The 20495-nt window shown below is 38.9% G+C and overlaps 1 protein-coding gene across 1 annotated transcript; it reads left to right on the top strand.

Annotated features, from left to right (window-relative positions):
* Positions 1 to 9353: 9353 nt before the first annotated feature.
* On the top strand, positions 9354 to 9885 carry ripply2 (ripply transcriptional repressor 2). The gene is made up of 3 exons (XM_005731178.1): positions 9354 to 9473; positions 9565 to 9635; positions 9723 to 9885. The coding sequence occupies exons 1-3, from the start codon at positions 9354 to 9356 to the stop codon at positions 9883 to 9885; spliced, it is 354 nt and encodes a 117-aa protein (XP_005731235.1).
* Positions 9886 to 20495: the final 10610 nt, after the last annotated feature.

The following is a 20495-nucleotide window of genomic DNA, read 5'->3' as shown; positions in this document are numbered from 1 at the left end:
AACAAGATGAATCATCATGTTCAATCATAGTGTTCTGAATTTATGAATCAAAAAAAGTACATTTTCCTCTCAGCCACTCATCCACCTCTTCATAGATTACCTCTCTAATATAATATGAACCCATAAGACTTTGTTCCTCAACAAACAGTTGAGCTGAAAGCCTAAAGATGGTGTCAATGTTCTCATTGATACCATCTTTAGGTAATTGAATCAGGAGTTGCATCTTCTCCCACTCTGCTTTTACAGAAAGGCATGTTATCTACCTTAAAACAGGATAAACAGAGATGACATTCTCAACACAGAATGGAGAGCAAAGGTCAAAGGGAGTATGTCCTGAAATCCTTTTAGCAAATCTAGTGTGGTAAGTTGGGGCACACTGCATCTTAAGAAGAAGAAGCAGAAGAAAGGTAAATGTAGCTATAACACCCTGAACTGAACTCTGATGTTGAAAACAACATCAGAGTTGTATGCAGCATGGCTTAGCATATAAAACTCCTCCTTGTAAATTCTTTATTAGTTTTCTCTGAATGGTGTATTTACTCAAGGACTGGTATGTCATATCATCCAATTCTCCATCACAGTTTTGACAAAATAAATAAATAAATAAATAAATAAATAAATAAATAAATAAATAAATAAATAAATAAATAAAAAAACAATTTCACTCAGTACAACAAGAATTTTTTGGTCAGAGCTCTGAACAAATTCTTATCTCTTAAATACTTTTTCACAGTGATACACTTGTGTTGATAAATGCTAACCACAGGAGACAGAAGTTAAACTGAACTACAGTGCAGATTCATTTCTAGAGCACAACTCAAAATTGGTCAGACTGGTTGCTACAGATGCAATTTAAGGTAAGTTCAGAGTTGCACGCAAGGGCAAGTTGAAGCTTGTTACCAGTGATGGATGGGGGAAAAAATGAAGAGGCAGCGGAGGAAGAGTAAGATAAAGAAAGGTGTTTTTTGTAGAGATTTTCTTCTACAAATGATAAACTATCCGAAAAGAAATGACTCATTATTGCTGAAACTATCTCATATTTTCCCACAGGGTATTATGTTTACTTTTTAAAATTATGTTATATGAAAAAAAAGAAGTGAAATTGGTCTCTTTCATGAGTTATAGTGTGAGATATATAAATCCTACAAAATATACAATACATATAAAACATAAACATTTGCTATATGTTTTATTCTGTTACAGTTACATTTTTTTCTGAACTGCTAAAACACTTTTCTTGAAACCTTCCACTACTAATACAAAACAGCGTTTTCAAACGGCGTTATAAAAAAGCTCCGGCATTTCTCGCAAAATCAAACACTCGCCTTAAAACCTTGTTCAAAGGCAACAATGGCAACAGATCATAAACAGGACAGTCACAATAGAAGCACAACTGAGCAGTCATTTCAAACTATATAAAGAAAAGATGAGTAGATGAAAAGAAGAATGTTCAAGGTATATAGCTGCAGGAGAAATGTTTGCTGTTTACAGTCCAGCAAGTGCATTTTGCATTGCATTATAGAAAAAAAAAATCATAGTGGGTTTTAAATTTACTGTATATACATTAAAAAACATAGTGGAAAATAGAAATGGCAAGTTCCTTGCAGTGAAAAGCCTACAATGCACCGTAAATTGGACTGTCATTTGGCTTTATCGTGTCTTTGGGCTGGGTCAGGCCGCAGCACTTCATCAACGCTGCATACTCCCCCACACCAGCCAATGGGGACAGAACCGTCTGGTGTATCCAGCCTTGACACACACATATCTCTTCCACTACCATACAAGAAAAACTCCCATATTAGGTTGAGGAAAGGGAGGTGGATGGTGCTTGGCAATAATTGCCCATAATTGTAACCATTCTGAACAGCAATGCAAGACCCAAGAAGATGCTCTGTATTATTTGGCCTTTGAGTCACATAATAGTGGGGAACCATATGATTTGCTTATGGCAGCACAGTGTCAAATTACCATGACTGAACAGGTATCCTACATCAAACATGTTCTATATATATGTTGAAATAGATATAATTTTCTAAGTGCTACAGAAAGACGGCATTGTGCTGTAGAGTATAATATGTGCAATATCGACTTACACCGGACATACTAATGTGATTTCACTGAGCTTGAGCCTGCCATATCTATACTTTGTCTGAATGTGCACTTACTTGCACATGCTAAAAATGCAGCTCTTTGACCCTTTCTGAGTTGCACTCAAAGTGCATTTTCTTCATGTGCACCCTGTTGTCGCTGGAGACAGAGTCGCTGGTGGAAAGGCTGACGGTGTTGAATCCTACAAAGTCTGGACTGCCTTCAGTAACTTGTTGCTATATTTCCTGCAGTTTTATGGAGCTGTTTTGAAACAGCTTGTCAGGTATAATGGCCTTTTGCTGCTGAGTGAATTTCCACCCTTGTGTGGCAATCTTGCAAGTCTATAAAGATAGATGTGCAGTTACAAAAATATTAATGCAGTACAGTATTAACTCTGATGACCTTGGTTACTAAAACTAAAACTAAAACTGCATAAATTATACAGTGCTGATATAAAGACAGTGACTAAACACAGTGATGCTGTACCTGTTCTCTTGTCTTGATCTATGAATTTTGGTGGACACAAAGAATCTGCTCATGTTAGGTTGCACTCTTTGTCCTGTTCCTTATAGTCATTCCATGAACAAGACCATTGTCTCTTATAGTAGCTTGAATTACATGAGAAATCATTACTCTTTGTCTTGCTCTTCATCCTCCTAGGCTCCTTGAATTTCCTGTTGTACCCTGTCTATGACATGTATTCTGCCTCTCTGATAATTTCAGTCTATTGTAGATATGAAACCAATAACTTCAACAACCTGTGTGCTCTCTGAACTGGCTTATATTGGCTGTGTCACATCATTGGGAACAAATGTGATCGATTTTAATTTAGGACATCTGTGCTTTATGTACCTTTTGCCATTTGTGCATCACAGTGTTAAATATTTGTAATGATAATGTTTTTAGAGTTTTGCAAAAATTAGTCACTGAGATCTGTAAATTGTGTTTATGGCCACGGAGCACTTGGTTCAGACAATGAGTTTTAGTGTTTCAGCAATTCAGAAAAATTCTGAATTCACCGTCTAACAACTTCTCAGTAGCTACATTATTCTGACAGGTTGTGTGAATGATCAGATAATAATTGTGGTTCCAGGCACAAACTGATTAAACTGTTGATCTGTTGGTGAGGTTTTGCCAACAGAGTGAGAAATATTTCAAATTTAGTTTGAAAGCTGGATTTTGAGTTTAGAAATTAAAGCTTGCAAGGTTTGAAGAAATGTGTATTAACAGCTGGAATGTTGACTTAAAAGTCATGACATGAAAGTACTCTATGGTTTCTAGAATTGATGTTCCGACTGCGCACATTTCTTTTTTACCATTCTATTTTATTTTAAGCGTATGTATATTATTCAAACAGTGCAAAAACAAACAAGGAATGTATTCTGAAACTATGGGGGATGCTCTGGTTTGATCCAGCATCTCTACTCACTATACTTTTAAAATAATTCTTTCAGATAAGAAAAGGCTGAGAAAAGTATTTTTTTAATCATTTATTTGACCAGCGTCATAGTAGAGCAGCAGCCTATCTTAGCCTGATCCACTGCTGCCACTTTACAATCACCAAATAGTTTTAAATAAATATCTTTGCACTGTGAGAGCACCCTGAGAAAACCGATGATGCACAGCAGACTACAGCCGACATGCAGATTTGAACCCAAACCTGCTCTCTTGCTGTGAGGTGACAGTGCTACCATGTTACACCACCACATTGCTTCCCGCCGCTTTGAAGGCTTAAAGGAAGGTTTTGGCAGTCATCTGATACACACTGATATTTTCTCAGTTCCGCGAAAGTGAAAAGAAGAAACCAGGCATTCCTTGAAAGTACAGTTACCAGTGGAGTGTGACATTAGATCACGTTTTTAATCCAGTTGTACAGAATGCAAGGCAAGGCAAGGCAAGGCAAATTTATTTGTATAGCACAATTCAACAACAAGGTGATTCAAAGTGCTTTACAGAGACATTAGAAACAAAAACAAATAAAAAGCATGATTTAAAATTGATTAAAACAAGCAAACAAACAAACTAACTAAACACACACATTTCACACCTGTTAGCGCGATCTGAACCCTTATCGTAAGGGGAGCTACCAGTCCTTCTGTGGACGAGCTACTTTCTATTTTAAATTCCCTGAATTTAAAATACTCTCTAGACCCAGTCTAGACCCAGTTGGGGAGCTACCCAGAGCTCTAATGCGACACTGATTTTCACCCAAAATGCAAGAACGTGATTAAAACACAGATACACAGGAAGCGTAACCATGGGAACTATAAATACATAACCTAATTGCATGAATGACAGCTATACGCTGTGCACCTTACTGAAGTATTCACACATAATTTGTGAATACATTTATATAGAATTTACAGTGCAAATAATATAAAAATCTGAATGATGACTTCTTTCAAAAGTGTTGTTTGTGGTTTGCTGTTGCCATGGAGAAGAATATTTTGGAGAGAAGTCTTTGTAGAAAAGAGGGATAAATGACTTGGAGAAAAAAAGAGATCATCTGACCCTTTCACTACTAAATGAGGGAGCAAAGAAAGAAAGTAAAAAAAGGAAGAAACCGTTATTGTATTATTTTTTCTAATAATTTTATTCCATTTATTTGTTTATTTATTTAGGTAAAAATTATAAATAAGAAAAATCTTGAATGGCATATGGAGACATTCAGACACTGATCAATTTCTGACATATTTTTTAAAATACTGCAGATCTCCCTGCTGCTGAGCTGAGCGCTACCATATTTTCTGTAAAATCAGTCTCTGTGCAGCTGTGTGAGCATTTCATCTGCCTCAATTTATCTTCAGCTCATCCTTTAATACTAAGTAACACCTAATGGCTTGAAGCAGTAAAGGATAATGGCTTTATGCTGGACTATCAATGAGTGTATGAGTGTGCTTAATATTCTGTGCTTTGTTGCGTGTGTTTGTGTGCATGGTGTGATTCTTTTTTCTGTCCTCTGGGAAAGGGAATTTCAGTTTTGCTTCATTCAAAGCTGACAACAGGGCATTTGCATTTAATCTGACCCATGAAGAAAGACAGATCTCTCTTTCTTATAAGGTATTATGTTGTACACTAGATGTCTGCTGGTTGCGATAGTGCGTCTAAGTGCACCCTTAGCTGTGGCTGCATGCTCAGGCAAAGACTTAGAAAAAAAGCACTCTCGCTGACTGCAGCTCTGACACCGTCTTTGTGGCTATGACTGTAGATGTGGGCTCATGGAGCTGTCCATGACTGCAGCTGTGCTCATGGTTGGTGCTTTATGATTATGACTGCGACATGCTGGTTTGTAATTGGTGTAAATGGAATACATGCAGCTACTGTGTGTTCAATTGTGATTATGGCAAGGGGATGTATTGAAGCTACTGTACGCCAATAACAACTCATCTGTATCAGCACAGAGTGGACCACAGCTGCAGAATCTGAACTGTCACCATAAATCCAGCCACCTCTTCGTCATTCACAGCTGGAAGAGTGACAGCTAGGAGCCTATGTGGCGGTAATCAGCCTTTTAAAGTGAGTAATGACTACTAAATGCATCAGATAACAGAATCAGTTCCTGCAGGGGTTACCTGCTGTCTTAGCTTTAACTTGGAGAAGCACATAATGGAATCATTTCTCGAAACATTCCATCCTTTTCTCAAAAATCAAAACACAATATCCAGTTTTCAAATTACAGCCACAAAACTCAATCACTTGCTGGTATTGTCATTCAGCTCATTCTCCCCTGGCATGTAACATTTTAATAAGATTAGCAGAAATAGGTATGAGCAGTTTTGAGTGGCTGTGTTTAAGAAATGGCATCCATACTGTAGTTGTGTTTTAACGCCTGCCTCCAGTGGTTGCCATTATGCAGGGTCGGTGAATGAGTGTGAAAAAGACTGAGAAAAAGAGACTGAGAACAAAGTATGTTGAAAGAGAAAGGTATAAAAAAGTAACAGGTCTGAAAGAAATTCTCTGTGATCTTTTGGAGGGAATTTTTACTAAGATCTCACATTTCTATTACTGCTCTTTCGTATTCTTTCTTGAGTCACTCTTTTGATGTTATTTACACTGTTTGTCAGAAACTACCATCTGTATTTTGAAGTCCTGCTGGTACAAAACTTGCATAAAATGCAAGGAGTATCTTTATGATGACAAATAAGGAAAAGAATGTGTGCACACACATATGACCCAGTTTTGCTGAGTTTTTTGCTGATTTTTTTTTTTCACACATTGCATTAATCTGTTTGTATAGCAAGAACATAAAATGTATCCATCTAAGGTAGTTTTCTGTTATCCTGAAAGCATAGCAAAAGAGTGACGTCAAAACACAAAAGGGCCTAACAGCGCAGAGCATAGTGTCCAATTAGCTTCAGAGCTGAAAAACAGACTGAGAGAGAGAGAGGGGAAGAGAGAGAGGGGGGGAATCTGTGCGGACCTTATTAGCACCAAGCTCTGACTGCAGGTTCCCTAGAGAGTTGTGTTGTGATGTCTATGTGGCTAGTAGGCAAAGAAATGTTATGCTGGTCATGCATGGCTCACCTGTAAGCATAGACATCCTCACAGTACATGTCTCACCAAGTGATGCTTAGAAAAAGAGCAGCACCCTTTGGCAGGCATGATTGATTGATATCAATAAGCACACTTAGTGCCTGCGTTGAGTCCAGTCTGTTCTCATTCACACAATAGAGCATTGTAAGTTTTTTCAGATTCATCATCTTTTAGAGTGTTCTCATTATGATTTTAGCATCTAGCCCCACACTTCCCCCTGCTGGTTCACTGCGGGGAGGCACTCTCCAGATGAGGCAGTCTTTTCTAAAGCACTAACTCCCTATCTCTGAAACAAATTCTCACCATCCTAAGGCAATTTCATCTCATTTCCCCCCCCCACAAAAACTCAAACAGCTTACATGGTTAGACACAATTAGCAAATCTCATTTGCAAGGCTCTAATTATATTCGCTCTTACTAAAACACATTTTTCACAGCAATTTACTTGTGATACATGAAGCTAAGCAGAAGTTAATCAGCTACAGCACAGATGTCATTCCTTAAGGACAGCAATTCAGAATTGTTTGCAATTGTTACTAATGATCTAATTTAACAAACACACTGCATGCCAGTTCAGAGTGCACAGCCAACAAGGGTTAGCCGAAGGTTAAGACCAACAGTGGAGGAAGACAAGAAAGATGAGGAACAACAAGAGTAGCTGACAATGATTCTCAGAGCTGAATTTGTATTTTAGAGCTTTTCACTGTAATTTGACATATGAGGCCTAAGGAGATGTCAGTGGTAGTGCACTGCACTGGTTTTAGTACAAGTGCAGAGCATCATTAGGCTGTAAAAACAAGAAAATCTATTAGATAGATAGCAAAAACTTCAGGAGTGGCCAAATCAACAGTCTGGTACATTCTTTCAAAAAATGTCTGCATTGGCTAGTTCAGGAACACCGAAGGACCTGAAAGACCACTGCAGGGGTGACAACCCCCAAAATCTGCTGGCCCCTCCAGCACCTTCAGAATCATTAAAGCGATGGACGGGACTTCCAGTCGATCAATCAATTAAAAGAGATTATCATGGATTTCAAAGTCTTATTTTGTTTAAATACATACATATTTTCGGTGATAGAGGTAGGTGTATCAGTGTTAAGGTTTATAAATAAGAAATGAATGGAAATACAGTCAGTTTAGACCAAGGTGCAAGCCACTGGTTACACTCAAAAACAAGATAAGTCCTCATCTAAAACAATTCATAAAAAATAGCTCATGATCTGAAACATTCCACACTATTTTTAAAACATGGTGGATGTAATGTTATGACATGTAAGACTGCCAGTATAACAGGTATAAATAACACTAGTGTTTATTTATAATGTGAGCACTAATAGAAGTTACAGGATGAAATATGATGTGCACAGGGCTCTCTTCAATTAAATTAATGCTGAAAGCTTGCACTTTAACCATATGCTGATTGTCTCATTTAAAATCCTCTGTGGGGGTGTATGAGCCAAAACTCCAAAAACTGTCTTTCTGCAACATATACAGAGCCTATCTGTATATGTCATACTGTGATTTACTCATTAAGGTGCCTGCCTTTCTCATTTTATATGTGAATCTGACCAAAGGACTGTAAATTACTGTATGTGTAATTATATGTCTGCATATAAAGCATTAATGGATCTCGACTGTATGCTTTCTTCTGTTTCTTTTTGTTATGTGAAAGATGGGAGCTGGACACAGTTGACAACCCGGACTCAGCAGATTAAACCATCATAGTCTTGAATGTGAATCTTGAAACTTCTTGTGTTTACTGCTGTTGTGTTATGATGTCCCGAACACTGTGTTTTCAGGTGTTTTTTTTTTGTTTTTGCTTTTTTAAAATAGTGTATAGAGTGTTATTATTTTGGATTTTGTCCAGAAAAAATCAGAGGTTTTACAATAGTAAAACTGGGCTTTCAGGTCTGACAAAAGGATGGAGATTATGCATAAGAATGTGCCTTAGCAACTTTGAAAATCTATAATTAGGCAACAAGATTATTAAAAATAGCTGAAAAATAAAGGCTTTTCCAAAAGTTGCACAACACTTTATTATAAGGGTTTCCATTTAAGAGTGGATGCCTTCCAGCTCTGTATCTGCTGCAGCGTTGTTTTCAACAAAGGCTGGCGCGTGTAACTGCCTCACCGCCCCTCCCACAGACGCACACGAGCCTCCTTCCATTTCTCACTGAGCACACAAAGACATTAGGGCACGTGTTTCTTCACACCTTATACCCAAATGGCTACACAGACAGACAGAGATAAAGAAAGGGATCAAGAGTTCAGCCTTTTTTCTCTCACAAAAGTTAAGCTGATTAAAATAGGTGCTTGAATTTTAAATTACGTTTACGGATAATCATTAAAAAAAAGCAACACACACACAAAACCTGTCACAATATTGACAGTACAAAACGCATGCAGACTTTGCAATCTGCATACATAATACAACTGTGCAAGCAGTTGTATTAATAAATAGCTAGAAATTGACCATTACTGATACAGTTTTAAATAGATTACTATCAGGCAGTTTAAAAAAATCTTCATGCAAAATTAAACCAGAAGGTGACCAAATGACCGTAGTTTGTTGAAGTGTGACTTCGCACCTTATCACCGTGGCGCATGGAAACACTTGGGGACGCGTCAAAACGCAATTTGGCATGGGTTTCCAGGGCCTGATAAAAAGACGGTTCCTGTCAGCTTCCCCACATCCTCACAACACTTTATGAAGAGCTGACCACCACAAGGAGCCATGGAGACCTGCGCTAACAAGAGTGGGCTATCGTCTGTTTCTAACGGAGGCAATTCGAGCCAGCAGTCCGAGTTGTGGAGGCCATGGTTTCGAAATGAGGATAACAATGTCCGACACAAGGTAAGTTTTGCACGTTCAAGTTTGTATTTTTGAAATCCAAACACGCACTGCTTACTTGACAGAAAGACTAAAGAAATCTCTTTGTTTTTAGAATCTTTCAAACCATGGAGACCTCAGTGGCGCAAAAGATCCGAAAACACCTCAAGTGATCCATCCAGTCAAGTAAGTGGAGCTTTATTAATTAAGGCATCGTTGAATAAAAGAGTAAAGTCTACAAATATAAAAACACCAATTGCTTTTTGTTCTAAGGTTGTACTGGCCAAAATCGAGATGCTTTGATTATCTGTACCGGGACGCAGAAATACTCCTTCGCAACTATCCAGTCCAAGCAGCAATCTGCACCTACGAAGACTCCAGCAGCGACGACGACAACGACGATGACGAGGAGGAGGTTGAAAAGGAGCGGAACTAAATGTCTTCGTGAACTTTGAAGAATGTTGCATGCTGTCATATTGGACAATATTTATATATATATATCTTTTAATTTATTCCTGTAATTATATGTAAATAGTTCAAATACCAGTTACCAAGCTTAAGTTATTCCTTTCACATTTCTACCTCCTTTGTATTTAATAATATAATTCAGGAAATAAATTTCGTTATCTGGAGTTTATTTGCTTTTTAAATAATAACTGCACGCTCACACACAAATTAAGCATTCAGCGCTGCATTGATTGACTGAAGTGTTCAAGGGAAAATGAGAACTTCTCCAGTAGACTGTGACATTTTCCATTCGAAAGATATCAGGTTGATTTTATGCAAGTGCGGAACTTGTTTGGGCCTTTCTTACTTACTGTATTTATTTATGGCACTGAAACATCTAAAACCTCACATGAATATATCCTACAAGTCACTCTAAATGTATGCAGATCCCTTAATTAGACGTTGTAGCAGAGCTTTTTCTTTCCATATTTGCATTCACTTTACTGGCTATAACCGCTTTCTTTCCACTGAACATCCCTTTTCCCACGGATAAGTGCAGGGTGTTAAACGCACTATTTCCTGTGCAGTGTCGCGTGAAGCGCGGAAACTGTGGGACAGGTGGAGGGCGCAAACCCCTGTCACCAGAGACCATAAAGTTTGGCTGAGACAAACGGAGGTGAAACATTTTAGAAGAAGAAAATGTACTGATAACATTAGCAGAGAATCTGTATTTTATGTGGGCCATCAAAGGACTTCTACCAACTTGTGCGCTGAAGTGCATCAGACCTAACCCATAAAGTCACACGTCCTCCTTGGGATGACACCGCATATTTGGGGAGCAAGCATGAAGCAGGAGGTCGAATCTGACAGGCACGAGGCAAGGAAACAAAAAACTGTTAACATTAGGTTTGCATTTTTTTTTAAAAATTAGGCTCTTAGTTTGACTCAGTCAAGCAGGATTTGGGGTGAAAGGGGGAGGTGCTAACAGGCTCATGTGATAACAAACCTTGCAATAGAGAACCACTGTGTTTCATCTGCTCAATGTTTCCCAACCTCTATCCTTATGGACCCCTACTTTACAACAAAAGCATTCATGGACTAGTTGTATTTTCTTAGCTAGAGCTAACCCCCATGATCTTGATTGTTTAAACTGTTGAAAACCAACTAGTGACTGAATTGGTTTGACTGAATGTATGTTCCAGTTCTTATGCTTGTGCCTACGCCTTGCTTTAAAATCATAGCAAGTGTAGGCACAGAAACAACACTGATGTAGAGTGTGTTAACAAGAGCTAGATTAATTCATTGCAAACCTTTACTGGTCCATTATTCCGCCTGCTATTGGTGCATTATTGGTGCCCATATAATGCACCATCATTCTATACATATGTATAGTATCTTGTGTTTTTTTCTGGTTATATAACATATATCACCCAGTAAACCAACATGAATTAATAGTGATCTAAGGATAAAAGCCTGTGAACTTAGAGCCATATCAGTTGCCTGTTTAGAGAGTGACATCTCAACCTTTCTTCTAAAATTCCTCTGATGATGTTTATAATAACAATATGTCCTTACTGGAATGCAGAAGTGAATGAGTTTATTATTTTAAAGTTATGGTATCAGGTTGTGACTACTGCTTGTAATTCTAGTAAATCCCAACAGAGTCTTGGGTTTTGGACCACAAAACATATGACATGTCCAAATAGTTACATCAGCCAGCAATCATGCGATATAGCAATTAAAGTGACACTTGTCATGTTAAAGTTCTGTTTCATGAGCTTGCTCTACTTTGGATATGATGCAAGTACTATGAGTAGTCTAGTATGGGTTGCTAAAGCCTCAACAACATATCTGCACATTTGAACTGTTGAACTTTTCAAGTCACACCAGTGTTGACCTTTTAAACCGTGCCATGGGAACTTTTTAGATCATCTGTAGGTGTTCTGAAGAGTGCAAAGTTTGCACGCCTTTGTGGTGAGACAAATTTTGGGCTCTTAACTGCACTGGGGGCGATGCATCACCCCAGCACATGTGACATATCATAGACAGACTTCAACGTAGGAATGTTTAATAATTTGCAAAATACTTGTTCGCTGATACTTTAATTGTAGTACAGGCCTCTGATTAATAAAGGTAACAAAGAAAAAAACTATGGTGTTGTTGGTTCAATAAACCATCACAAAAGGTAAAACAATGACTTTCTAGAGCAAGTGATCACAATCTGAGTCCTGAGCATCAAAATTCATTTTAATGTCTAAATATTCAACTGAGATCATAGATTTTGATGAATTACTGAAGTAATTGTCTGCAACTGTAGGAGCTTTGGGACTTTCCCAGGCATGCGTGGGTGTTAAAGCTACTGGAGTGTCACTTACTTTGGTGTGAAATCTGCTCACGTCCAGGAATAAACATAAAACAAGGGAAAGATGTGTGTCCTCGTGAAATGATAGCCAGCTGAATGCTTGGATAATGCAGCTGCAAATATGATAATAAAAAGTAAACTGTTATTTACCATTGAGACTTTGAATGCTGAACATTGCCCAAAACCTAACTCAGCTTTGTAAAGTTTGTTTTATCAGACACATGCTGCTTTTGCATGTGCTGGTGTGAACTTGAGTGTAAAGAATACAAACCTAAGACAGTAATATTCAGTCTCAAGTAGCCACATGTCACAACTGTCATGCACCATGGTTACAAACAGATGCAACCAGTGACAATGAAACACATAAATATGGAGCGATGGATATCACTTTTACCCCAGTGCAGTGGAGATTATGGTTATATTCAAATCAGTTCATGTTTGTCTTATATGAAGTCACAAGTTGGTGTTAATCAATCTTCAGTATTCATTACTGTTCAAATATCAATGTATAAATATCAATGGATAATAATTTTGGGAGTTTCTAATGGTATATTGTTGTTTGTATTAGTTCATCTGGTGAGCTTAAGTGGAGGCATGCCCCTGTGAACTCTGACTGCACTGGTGGTGTGATGGTAGACACCTAATGAGGTGATGAAGTGTGACTCGGCCAAGTTGGGGCTGATCTTAATCAACCAGCTTCCCACAGGCACACCTTTGTTGGGCTGTGAGAACAGAGGGGTTGCGGTTAGAGATGCATGTTGGTCATTTTGGTTCGTATCTGTTGTTTCGATAGTTCTCTTGTTTGTTCTGTTGCTCGAAGACAGTTAAGCCAGTTATACAAAAAGGGAGCTGTGTGCTCCTGAATATGCACAAGATTGTCTTTGGCAGATTTGTAGACAAGAAGCACCACTGGTGTGGAATAGAAAATGTGATGTATATGAATTAAGGTATGAATTTCACATGGTAAATTCTAGCACAGTTTTTCTTCTCAATGTTTAAGTTGGAGAATGTTAGGTAGGGATGATGTATATGTTTTAGATAAAGAAATTGTTCAAACACATTTCCAAAAACTCTGGCTCAGTTTCTCAAAAATTTTAAAGCACAATCTGAAAGTGTTGAATGCTCAAACCTTCACACATCTCTGTCATTTTTATGTTTCTTTTTTATGTTTAACATTTTTTATGTTTCTGTAATGGTTAATCCACAAGTATGGACATGCTCTTTAATGAAAATTATAATTATTATCGTTATGCTTAAATTTCAGCTTTACCGTTTTACAAAAAAAGCAGAAAATGTTTTGATTAAAATGCCAAATTGCTGTTCTATCTATCCATCCATCCATCCATCCAAAGTTTTACTTGTTTTACATAGTAAAAAATGTAGCAAAAGTCAATAATTATATCTGTGTAATATAAACACATTAGGAAACAGTACAGTAAGTGCATATATACAGAACTACAACAAAATAAATATTTAATACTGTCATATGATGTGTAGTAGTATGCTTACAGTAATCAACCCCCCCCACACACACAAATGCTAATTGCCTTCCTCTTCCTCTGTGTTGTTGCTGCTACATCTTCTTGTCTAACACTTGTATAAGTCACTTGAGGCCTCTTTTATGCTCTGACACATGATTAAATTGTTCTTCCAAATATGTTTGAACAGGTGCAACATGACTGAGACTAATTGGTAGTCATGTTATTGCATTTTGAAGGCCAGTGTTTCGAGGTGAACAAAGTGTGTGAAATAATGCAACCAATGCAGACCAATGGAACTGTGCTTGAAGTCGTGTTTATTTGATGGGATTTTCAATATCATCACTCAGATGATACATGAAGAAGCTACTTTTAGCTGCTTGCTGATTCTTAATGTGTCACCTTAGCAGGTAGCTGTGAATGTCTTGGTTTGTGTCACTTCCTGGGATCAAACCAGGGAGCTTTCCTGTGCTAGGCAAATTGTAAACCACTACACTATAGAGAAACTTTTGCAGATTACACAGAACCTTTAGAGAATTGTGTTTCATTATTTGTGTGCATAAAATTGGTAAAAACTCTAATGAACATTTCATTTCATTTTTAGGGGACTGAATGCAATGCAACCCTTAATAATGTAGATAGGCTGCATATATCCTAATGGAGTTTTCAATCTAGTTGGGGCGATCATGGCTCAAGAGTTGGCTGTTCGTCTTGTAATTGAAAGCCCCAGCTCGGACAGTCTCGGTCGTTGTGTCCTTGGGCGAGACACTTCACCTACCGCCTACTGGTGATGGCCAGAGGGGCCGATGGCGCGCTATGACAGCCTCGCTTCTGTCAGTCTGCCCCAGGGCAGCTGTAGCTACAACTGTAGCTTGCCTCCACCAGTGTGTGAATGTGAGAGTGAATGAAGAGTGGAACTATAAAGCGCTTTGAGGATCTCGAAAAGCGCTATATAAATGCAATGCATTTAGAAAGCTACAAAGCTCAATGTGGGTTTTTGACCAAAAGATGGGGCAAGAGAGTCAAAAGTGAGTCTTCCCCTGGTTTGCAGCACTGCAGTGTAATAGTTCAGTACATCCACTTGGGGGCTGTGTTGTACTTGAGAAGTAATCAGTGAATTTCAGTTATATGATGGAGTAAAATTCAAACTCTATATGTATATAAAAACAGAGTTTTACAGAACGTCCCTCCTGTGATGTTTCTTTGTACATCACTGTACAGATGAGTGCATAGGAAAATACTTAACATGTCATTTATGATGCAGAATCTGCACCTATTAAGAAATGTAATGATATAAATTGTTTATACACTGGAATAGATCATTATATCATTCTGGAAGTTTAATTTCTGGAAATACTGAATGCCTTCTATTTCCTGCTGCTGAGATAAAATATGTGGATACATTGTCAGGGGTTTCTGCTTTAGCCGGCAAAGGTAAATAACTGATTTCTACTCACAGTGGAATAAAAAAAGACATTTCTATAACTGCAATTTTCAAAGTAAAGCAACAATAAACTAATAACAGCAGTTTTCCTTAAAAAAATGATGTAAAGAGGACACGCGTGTCATGAAGCAGGAGAAACACACAGACTGGGCAGCAGTTTTCCGCAAGCTAAAGCATAGATCTGTCAATGAAGTGAACCCCTTAGTAGCTACATATATCTCTGCTGAGTGAAATAAACCAAAGAGTTGCTCTGGTTCTTCTCGCTCCACGAACATGCTGGCTCACACTGCTATCTAAGAGAAAAGGCAGTTGTGCTTTTCTGTACCCTGTTATCCCACCCTCCTCTTAAATAGTTAGTTTGGTCTTCCGTCTCTGAGATGTGTGCAGTGGAGATAATTACAATTTCAGTAACGTTTGTCAGGTGATTACCTCATAATCCCCTATTTCATTTGATAAGTCACGCATTGATTTAACTCAGAGTTGGACCTAATGGAGTATCTTTTCCACCGCTACAGTGATTTGTATGCTGGGGCGAAAGGACAACGGCAGATTGGAGGCAGAAAAACAGGCGCTCGCTGTTCCCGTTCACTCGGTAGCTTGTGAAAGATGAACGAGGAGAGAGAAGGCAGGTTTAATCACAGCAACACGAATGCGACCAGTAAATCACTGCTGTGGCTGATACAGTAGCATGTGCTGGTTAGAACACTCCCTCTCACATAAACGCTCCCTGTTTCTCTCTCTCTCTCTCTTTTTTTTTTAAATTATGTCTTCTTGCAGGCAGGGAGGGGGGATGGGGAGATGAAAATGCTGGATGAGAGATAAGACAAGTGAAGGGAAAAGAGACCTGCTTGGTATTCACCTGTCTCTCTGGATCAATAAAGGTAATTTGGGCTGATTCCTCCCTGTAGGCCTCTTAGCAGACAGAAGGGGAGAGGGGTCAGCCACTGCTGAGCTGCAGGGAGCTAGAATAACTTAGAAACACACTCTGCAAATTACTGCCCCTGTTTGAGAATCTCTCATTCAGCTATTCCTCTACCATGACAAGAGCTGCACTGTGATACAGAGTCCTCCAGGTAAATGTGGGCTAACTGGATGTATAAAAGGCTATGCTGCACAGACGTTCTGTATACCCTTGTGTTAGTGGTGTTTGCACTGTGGCTAAAACTGTATGGGCAAGCTGTAATGTTCCCAGAAAAGGCTGAAAAGTAACCCCACCTTTACCTTTATCCTAACCGTAACCCTCACCAGAAAAAAAAGAGAGGGAAACCAAAAGTTTCGTCATGACTATCGGTTTTCACATTTAAGACTTTGTGAAAGCTGTGATTCCAAGCAAACAGTTCAAAGAGGGGTTATGATACCCATAAAGAAGATGGGTTTTTGGAGGCCAGAGCTGGGTGTTCAGATTCACAGGTCAAGGCTCATAAATTACTATGAAAACAGGGGTGTCAGGTAGCTACACAAAGAGTGACCAGTCCTGTTAAATCAAGATTTAAAATCAGAGTGATTTTCATTTTTTGATTACATGCCATGTATTCCTTTCTCCTTGCTGCCGTGATCTACTGTAAACCTAACAGATTGATTTTTTTTTCCACATTCCTGATCACAACCTCTACCTTTCACTCTCTTAGGGCTGCAGCAGATCTCATCAGTTGGTTATAGGCATGGAGGTTCTCGTCCGTCATGTGGGGTCACCAGCCTGAGAGGAATGCTCCATGTCATGGATGTCAGGAGAGGAAGGGGTTTCCCGAGGGATACAATACCCAACAAAGTGTACTGCACTTCTGGCCAGTCATTGGTGCTTGTCCTGCTTGTATTGTGAATTTCATCAAAGCGCACAGGTGTGCATTGCACTGACACACACGCACATATATCTGTCCTCATGTCTGTCTCTTAAATTTACACACATGGGTAACACACTGATCTTATCTTGAGTCCGCATGTTCCCAAGCGCATGTATTTGCTCATACATACACCCCCCCCCCCACCCCGCCCACACTGCTTCCTATGAAAAAGATGAAATGGTGATTCCAGGCTGTACAAAAAAGGTTTTTACTGCATGTTGATTGCAGAGGAACAGAGGTGAAACTGGTTGTAGTTTGTACTTATGCTTTAGTAGGTCAGGCCTTTTGAATTTTCATGCACATAATTGGGGAGAAGAATGGGGGTCCACAAACCATTCCCATGTTTTGATCCTAAAAGGTGTCCTGCAGCCTGGAAAACATTTTCTGAAGGGATCCGGTTTGTAGGACTGAAGTTGTCCTTTAATGCAAGGTGTCAGAAAAAAGTGTCAATCAAAACTCTGCGATGACAACTATTGCCGAAATTTGATTAATGGTCTCTTTTTGCTTTCCACATCTTACTGTCAAACTTCAATTATCTTTCTAGATCATTAATTGCTTCTTGAGGAAGCACATATTGATAGTCCATCATGTGCGGAACTGTTTGAGGCCGACTTAGCTGACAAGTCATTTCCATTCTAGTACCCTGACCTAATCACCATATCCTATTATCATTCACACGAAAACACTAATTACAAAGGCAGGGTGAACCTGATTTATGCTAATGGAAACGTGAATATGCCACGGATGCATTAATCTAGAGTATAGGACCCTGTGCTGGTGTTAACTGTGATTAGCATGTGATTACCATAGCATGGGTTATATCTACTGGAAGCCCTGCTTCTGATGGGCTTGAGAAAATCTCTCTACTCACTGGCTGTGAATGAGACTGTGACTCTTCACGACAAGAGGAAATAATAATAATAATAAAACAAAATTGACAATTTTGATTGTTTTACACTAAACAAAAACATCTAAATTCTAGCAAGGCAATTTTCTTTTTTAGAATGAGTGTAACAGCCCAAGTGATTTCAGTGACAGATTGTTCAGACAGTTGGATTATATTAAAAAAGGGTTATACATCTGATGATATACCTATCTGAGTTCTTGCTTCACACCAGCACAATGTCAGCCACTGGAATCTTTTATGGTGCTGGCAGAAGTTCCAGTGAAGGCTGTTTAGTAACCTAGGCTATTTAAAACCCAAACTTCTTTTGAATATAAAGAAAGTTCTGTTTTATAAGTAAACTGACGTTCAAAATTTTGAGTCTGGCAGTAGGATTTTACTTTTTGTTACAGTGAGGACTATCTCACTGTAGCACACAGTGTCACTCTGTGTGTGACACTATCTCAGTTTCCTCCCTACTAACGATATTAAAGTTTAAAAATTAGTTTTATTTCCTCAAACAAGATAAGTGGATTTGTTAGACTGTTTTCACTTGGTGATCAATACAAATTTAGTTCTCTAGTCTAGTCAGACTGATTTTGATTTTTGATTTTTTCAGTGCCTTAAAAGGTGCCTATAAATAAAATGTGGAGGTGTGTATGTGTATATAGGCTTTGCTGAAAGCTGTTTTCAATCATGAATTTGCAGATACTGTGTATGCAAGATCACTCACTGCATTGTATTCCATGGTTTTGGACAAAAAACTAATTTGTGGCAAAATAAGTTATATTAGGCTTTTTTTTTAAACAATTTGTTGATAAATTAATTGCTGGATAACTAGATACCATATAGTGTATTATTATGGTCTAGTATATGTTGGATTAGAAGTGATCTCACATGATTGTTGTCTATAAATGAGACATAGAGATGTGTTGAATTAAGCACTTGCAGAGGTGTCTCCCAGTAGTAGTCCTCTGTTACCATCTGTTCCTGCAGACAGTCTGTTCTATGCAGCTTCCAACAGAAAGGAGGATGCGTTTGTTTTGGGATCCACACGAGCACAAAGAAGGGGGCCCATTCTTCAATTCCCGCTTTGATCCTTCCATTGAGAGGACCCAGCCGTGGCCATCTATCTGCATCCCATGGCTTCTGCCTGCCTCGATGGCTAGTCGGACAGCCGAATCTGGGGGCTAGCAGAGCTGTGTGCCCTGCACATGGCACTCGTAGCATAAGGAGCCTATTGATGAGGCAACAGATTGGCTTTGAGTATACCTGATGGTTATCCCCCACTTCTCTCTGCTGGTCCTCCTCTCTCTTTTTCAACCAACCAAAGACAATCCCTGTGTCTCCCTGCTTTCTAATACAAATTGCCAATGTGTAGTGGATTTAAGAGAGTGGCAGAAGCCATTGTTGGGTAATCTGTACCAAAAAGGAGAGGTGATGTTGAGTGTAGTCCTTTTCTTAGTAAGGATTAGGCTTGGTTTTTCTCTGTTAGCCCTCTTTGGGTGATGTGTTTGGCTTTAGTAGCAGCTTGGCAGAGTCGGAACAACTCTGTGATGGGTACTAAACCCATGTGAGTGTGTACATGTGAGCGTGGGTATGTATGTGTGAGGACTTTGTACGAGGGTGGATTCATCATTAGCTGAGCAGAGGGTCATCTGGCTTTAATAGGTGTTCTCAGGTGTTGGTTCTGGTGTCTACAGCACTGGTCTTGTTTGCTGTTGGGAATCAGATCCTGGCTTCCCCCTTCCCCCTCCACCTTCCCTCCATTCTGCTTCAGTCCCTCTGCACCCCAGCTAATACCACGCTCATTACGGTGTTATCGATCTGCCTTTGCTGCACACCAAAGGGCAAAGAAGTCCTCTCCTTTCCTTCTCCCTTTTGTCATCCTTTCCCCTCTATACCTTTTTATAATCTGCTCTCTTTTCCCTGTGCCCTTTCCTCTCCGCTGACATCCTACCTACTGCTATTTCCTCATTGGCAATTATATTTCTGCTCAAGGAGATGAAAAAGCTGGAAACTGACACTTTCCGTGTTTTTCTTAGAGGCTTTGTCTTTGTGGTGTTTGTGTCGTATGTCATGTTTGTGAGCAGCAACATAAAGAACATGATTTTAGACACATATAGATCTAAAAAGAAAACACAACTCTCCTCCCACTCCTCTCCCTAGTGTCTCGTGTCTATGGCCAATCCTCTCTCCAAGCCGTCATGCTTGTTGTTCTCGTTTTTTTTTCTTCTTTCTTTGTCTTGTAGGAGATTTGGTGTCTTGTAAAATAACACCCAATTTATTATACAGAAATCTGCAAAAGTATGCAGCCTTGTGTGGGCTGAAGTATAAACACTGAGAGGTGACTTTGAAGGGGGTCTTGAATTACAGTTCTGTGCAATCTGCACAATCTCCACACTTCAACAGTTTAGTGTACTGTGCAGGGATTGGATCTGAAAACAGATTTATTTTCTTACACAGATGCATGTGTTGCATTTGTCATTTGCATTTTTTTTATTGCTCATTGGGTTCAAACAAGTCACAAGACATTTTCATATTCTGATTGAGAAGCAACTGTAAGAGGTTAAAAAAAACCTAGCATAATT

This window comes from Pundamilia nyererei, unplaced genomic scaffold, assembly GCF_000239375.1.
Source record: "Pundamilia nyererei isolate P.nyererei 1_Seehausen unplaced genomic scaffold, PunNye1.0 scaffold00041, whole genome shotgun sequence".
Lineage (NCBI taxonomy): Eukaryota > Metazoa > Chordata > Actinopteri > Cichliformes > Cichlidae > Pundamilia > Pundamilia nyererei.
This window is presented reverse-complemented; position numbering and strand designations above follow the sequence as displayed.

What these genes read in the sequence shown, in the direction of transcription:
- ripply2 (XM_005731178.1), top strand. Translation starts at nt 9,354, where the DNA reads ATGGAGACCTGCGCTAACAAGAGTGGGCTATCGTCTGTTTCTAACGGA. An exon ending in ATAACAATGTCCGACACAAG is followed by an intron (nt 9,474 to 9,564) that starts GTAAGTTTTGCA and finishes CTTTGTTTTTAG; the next exon opens with AATCTTTCAAACCATGGAGA. An exon ending in CAAGTGATCCATCCAGTCAA is followed by an intron (nt 9,636 to 9,722) that starts GTAAGTGGAGCT and finishes TTTTGTTCTAAG; the next exon opens with GTTGTACTGGCCAAAATCGA.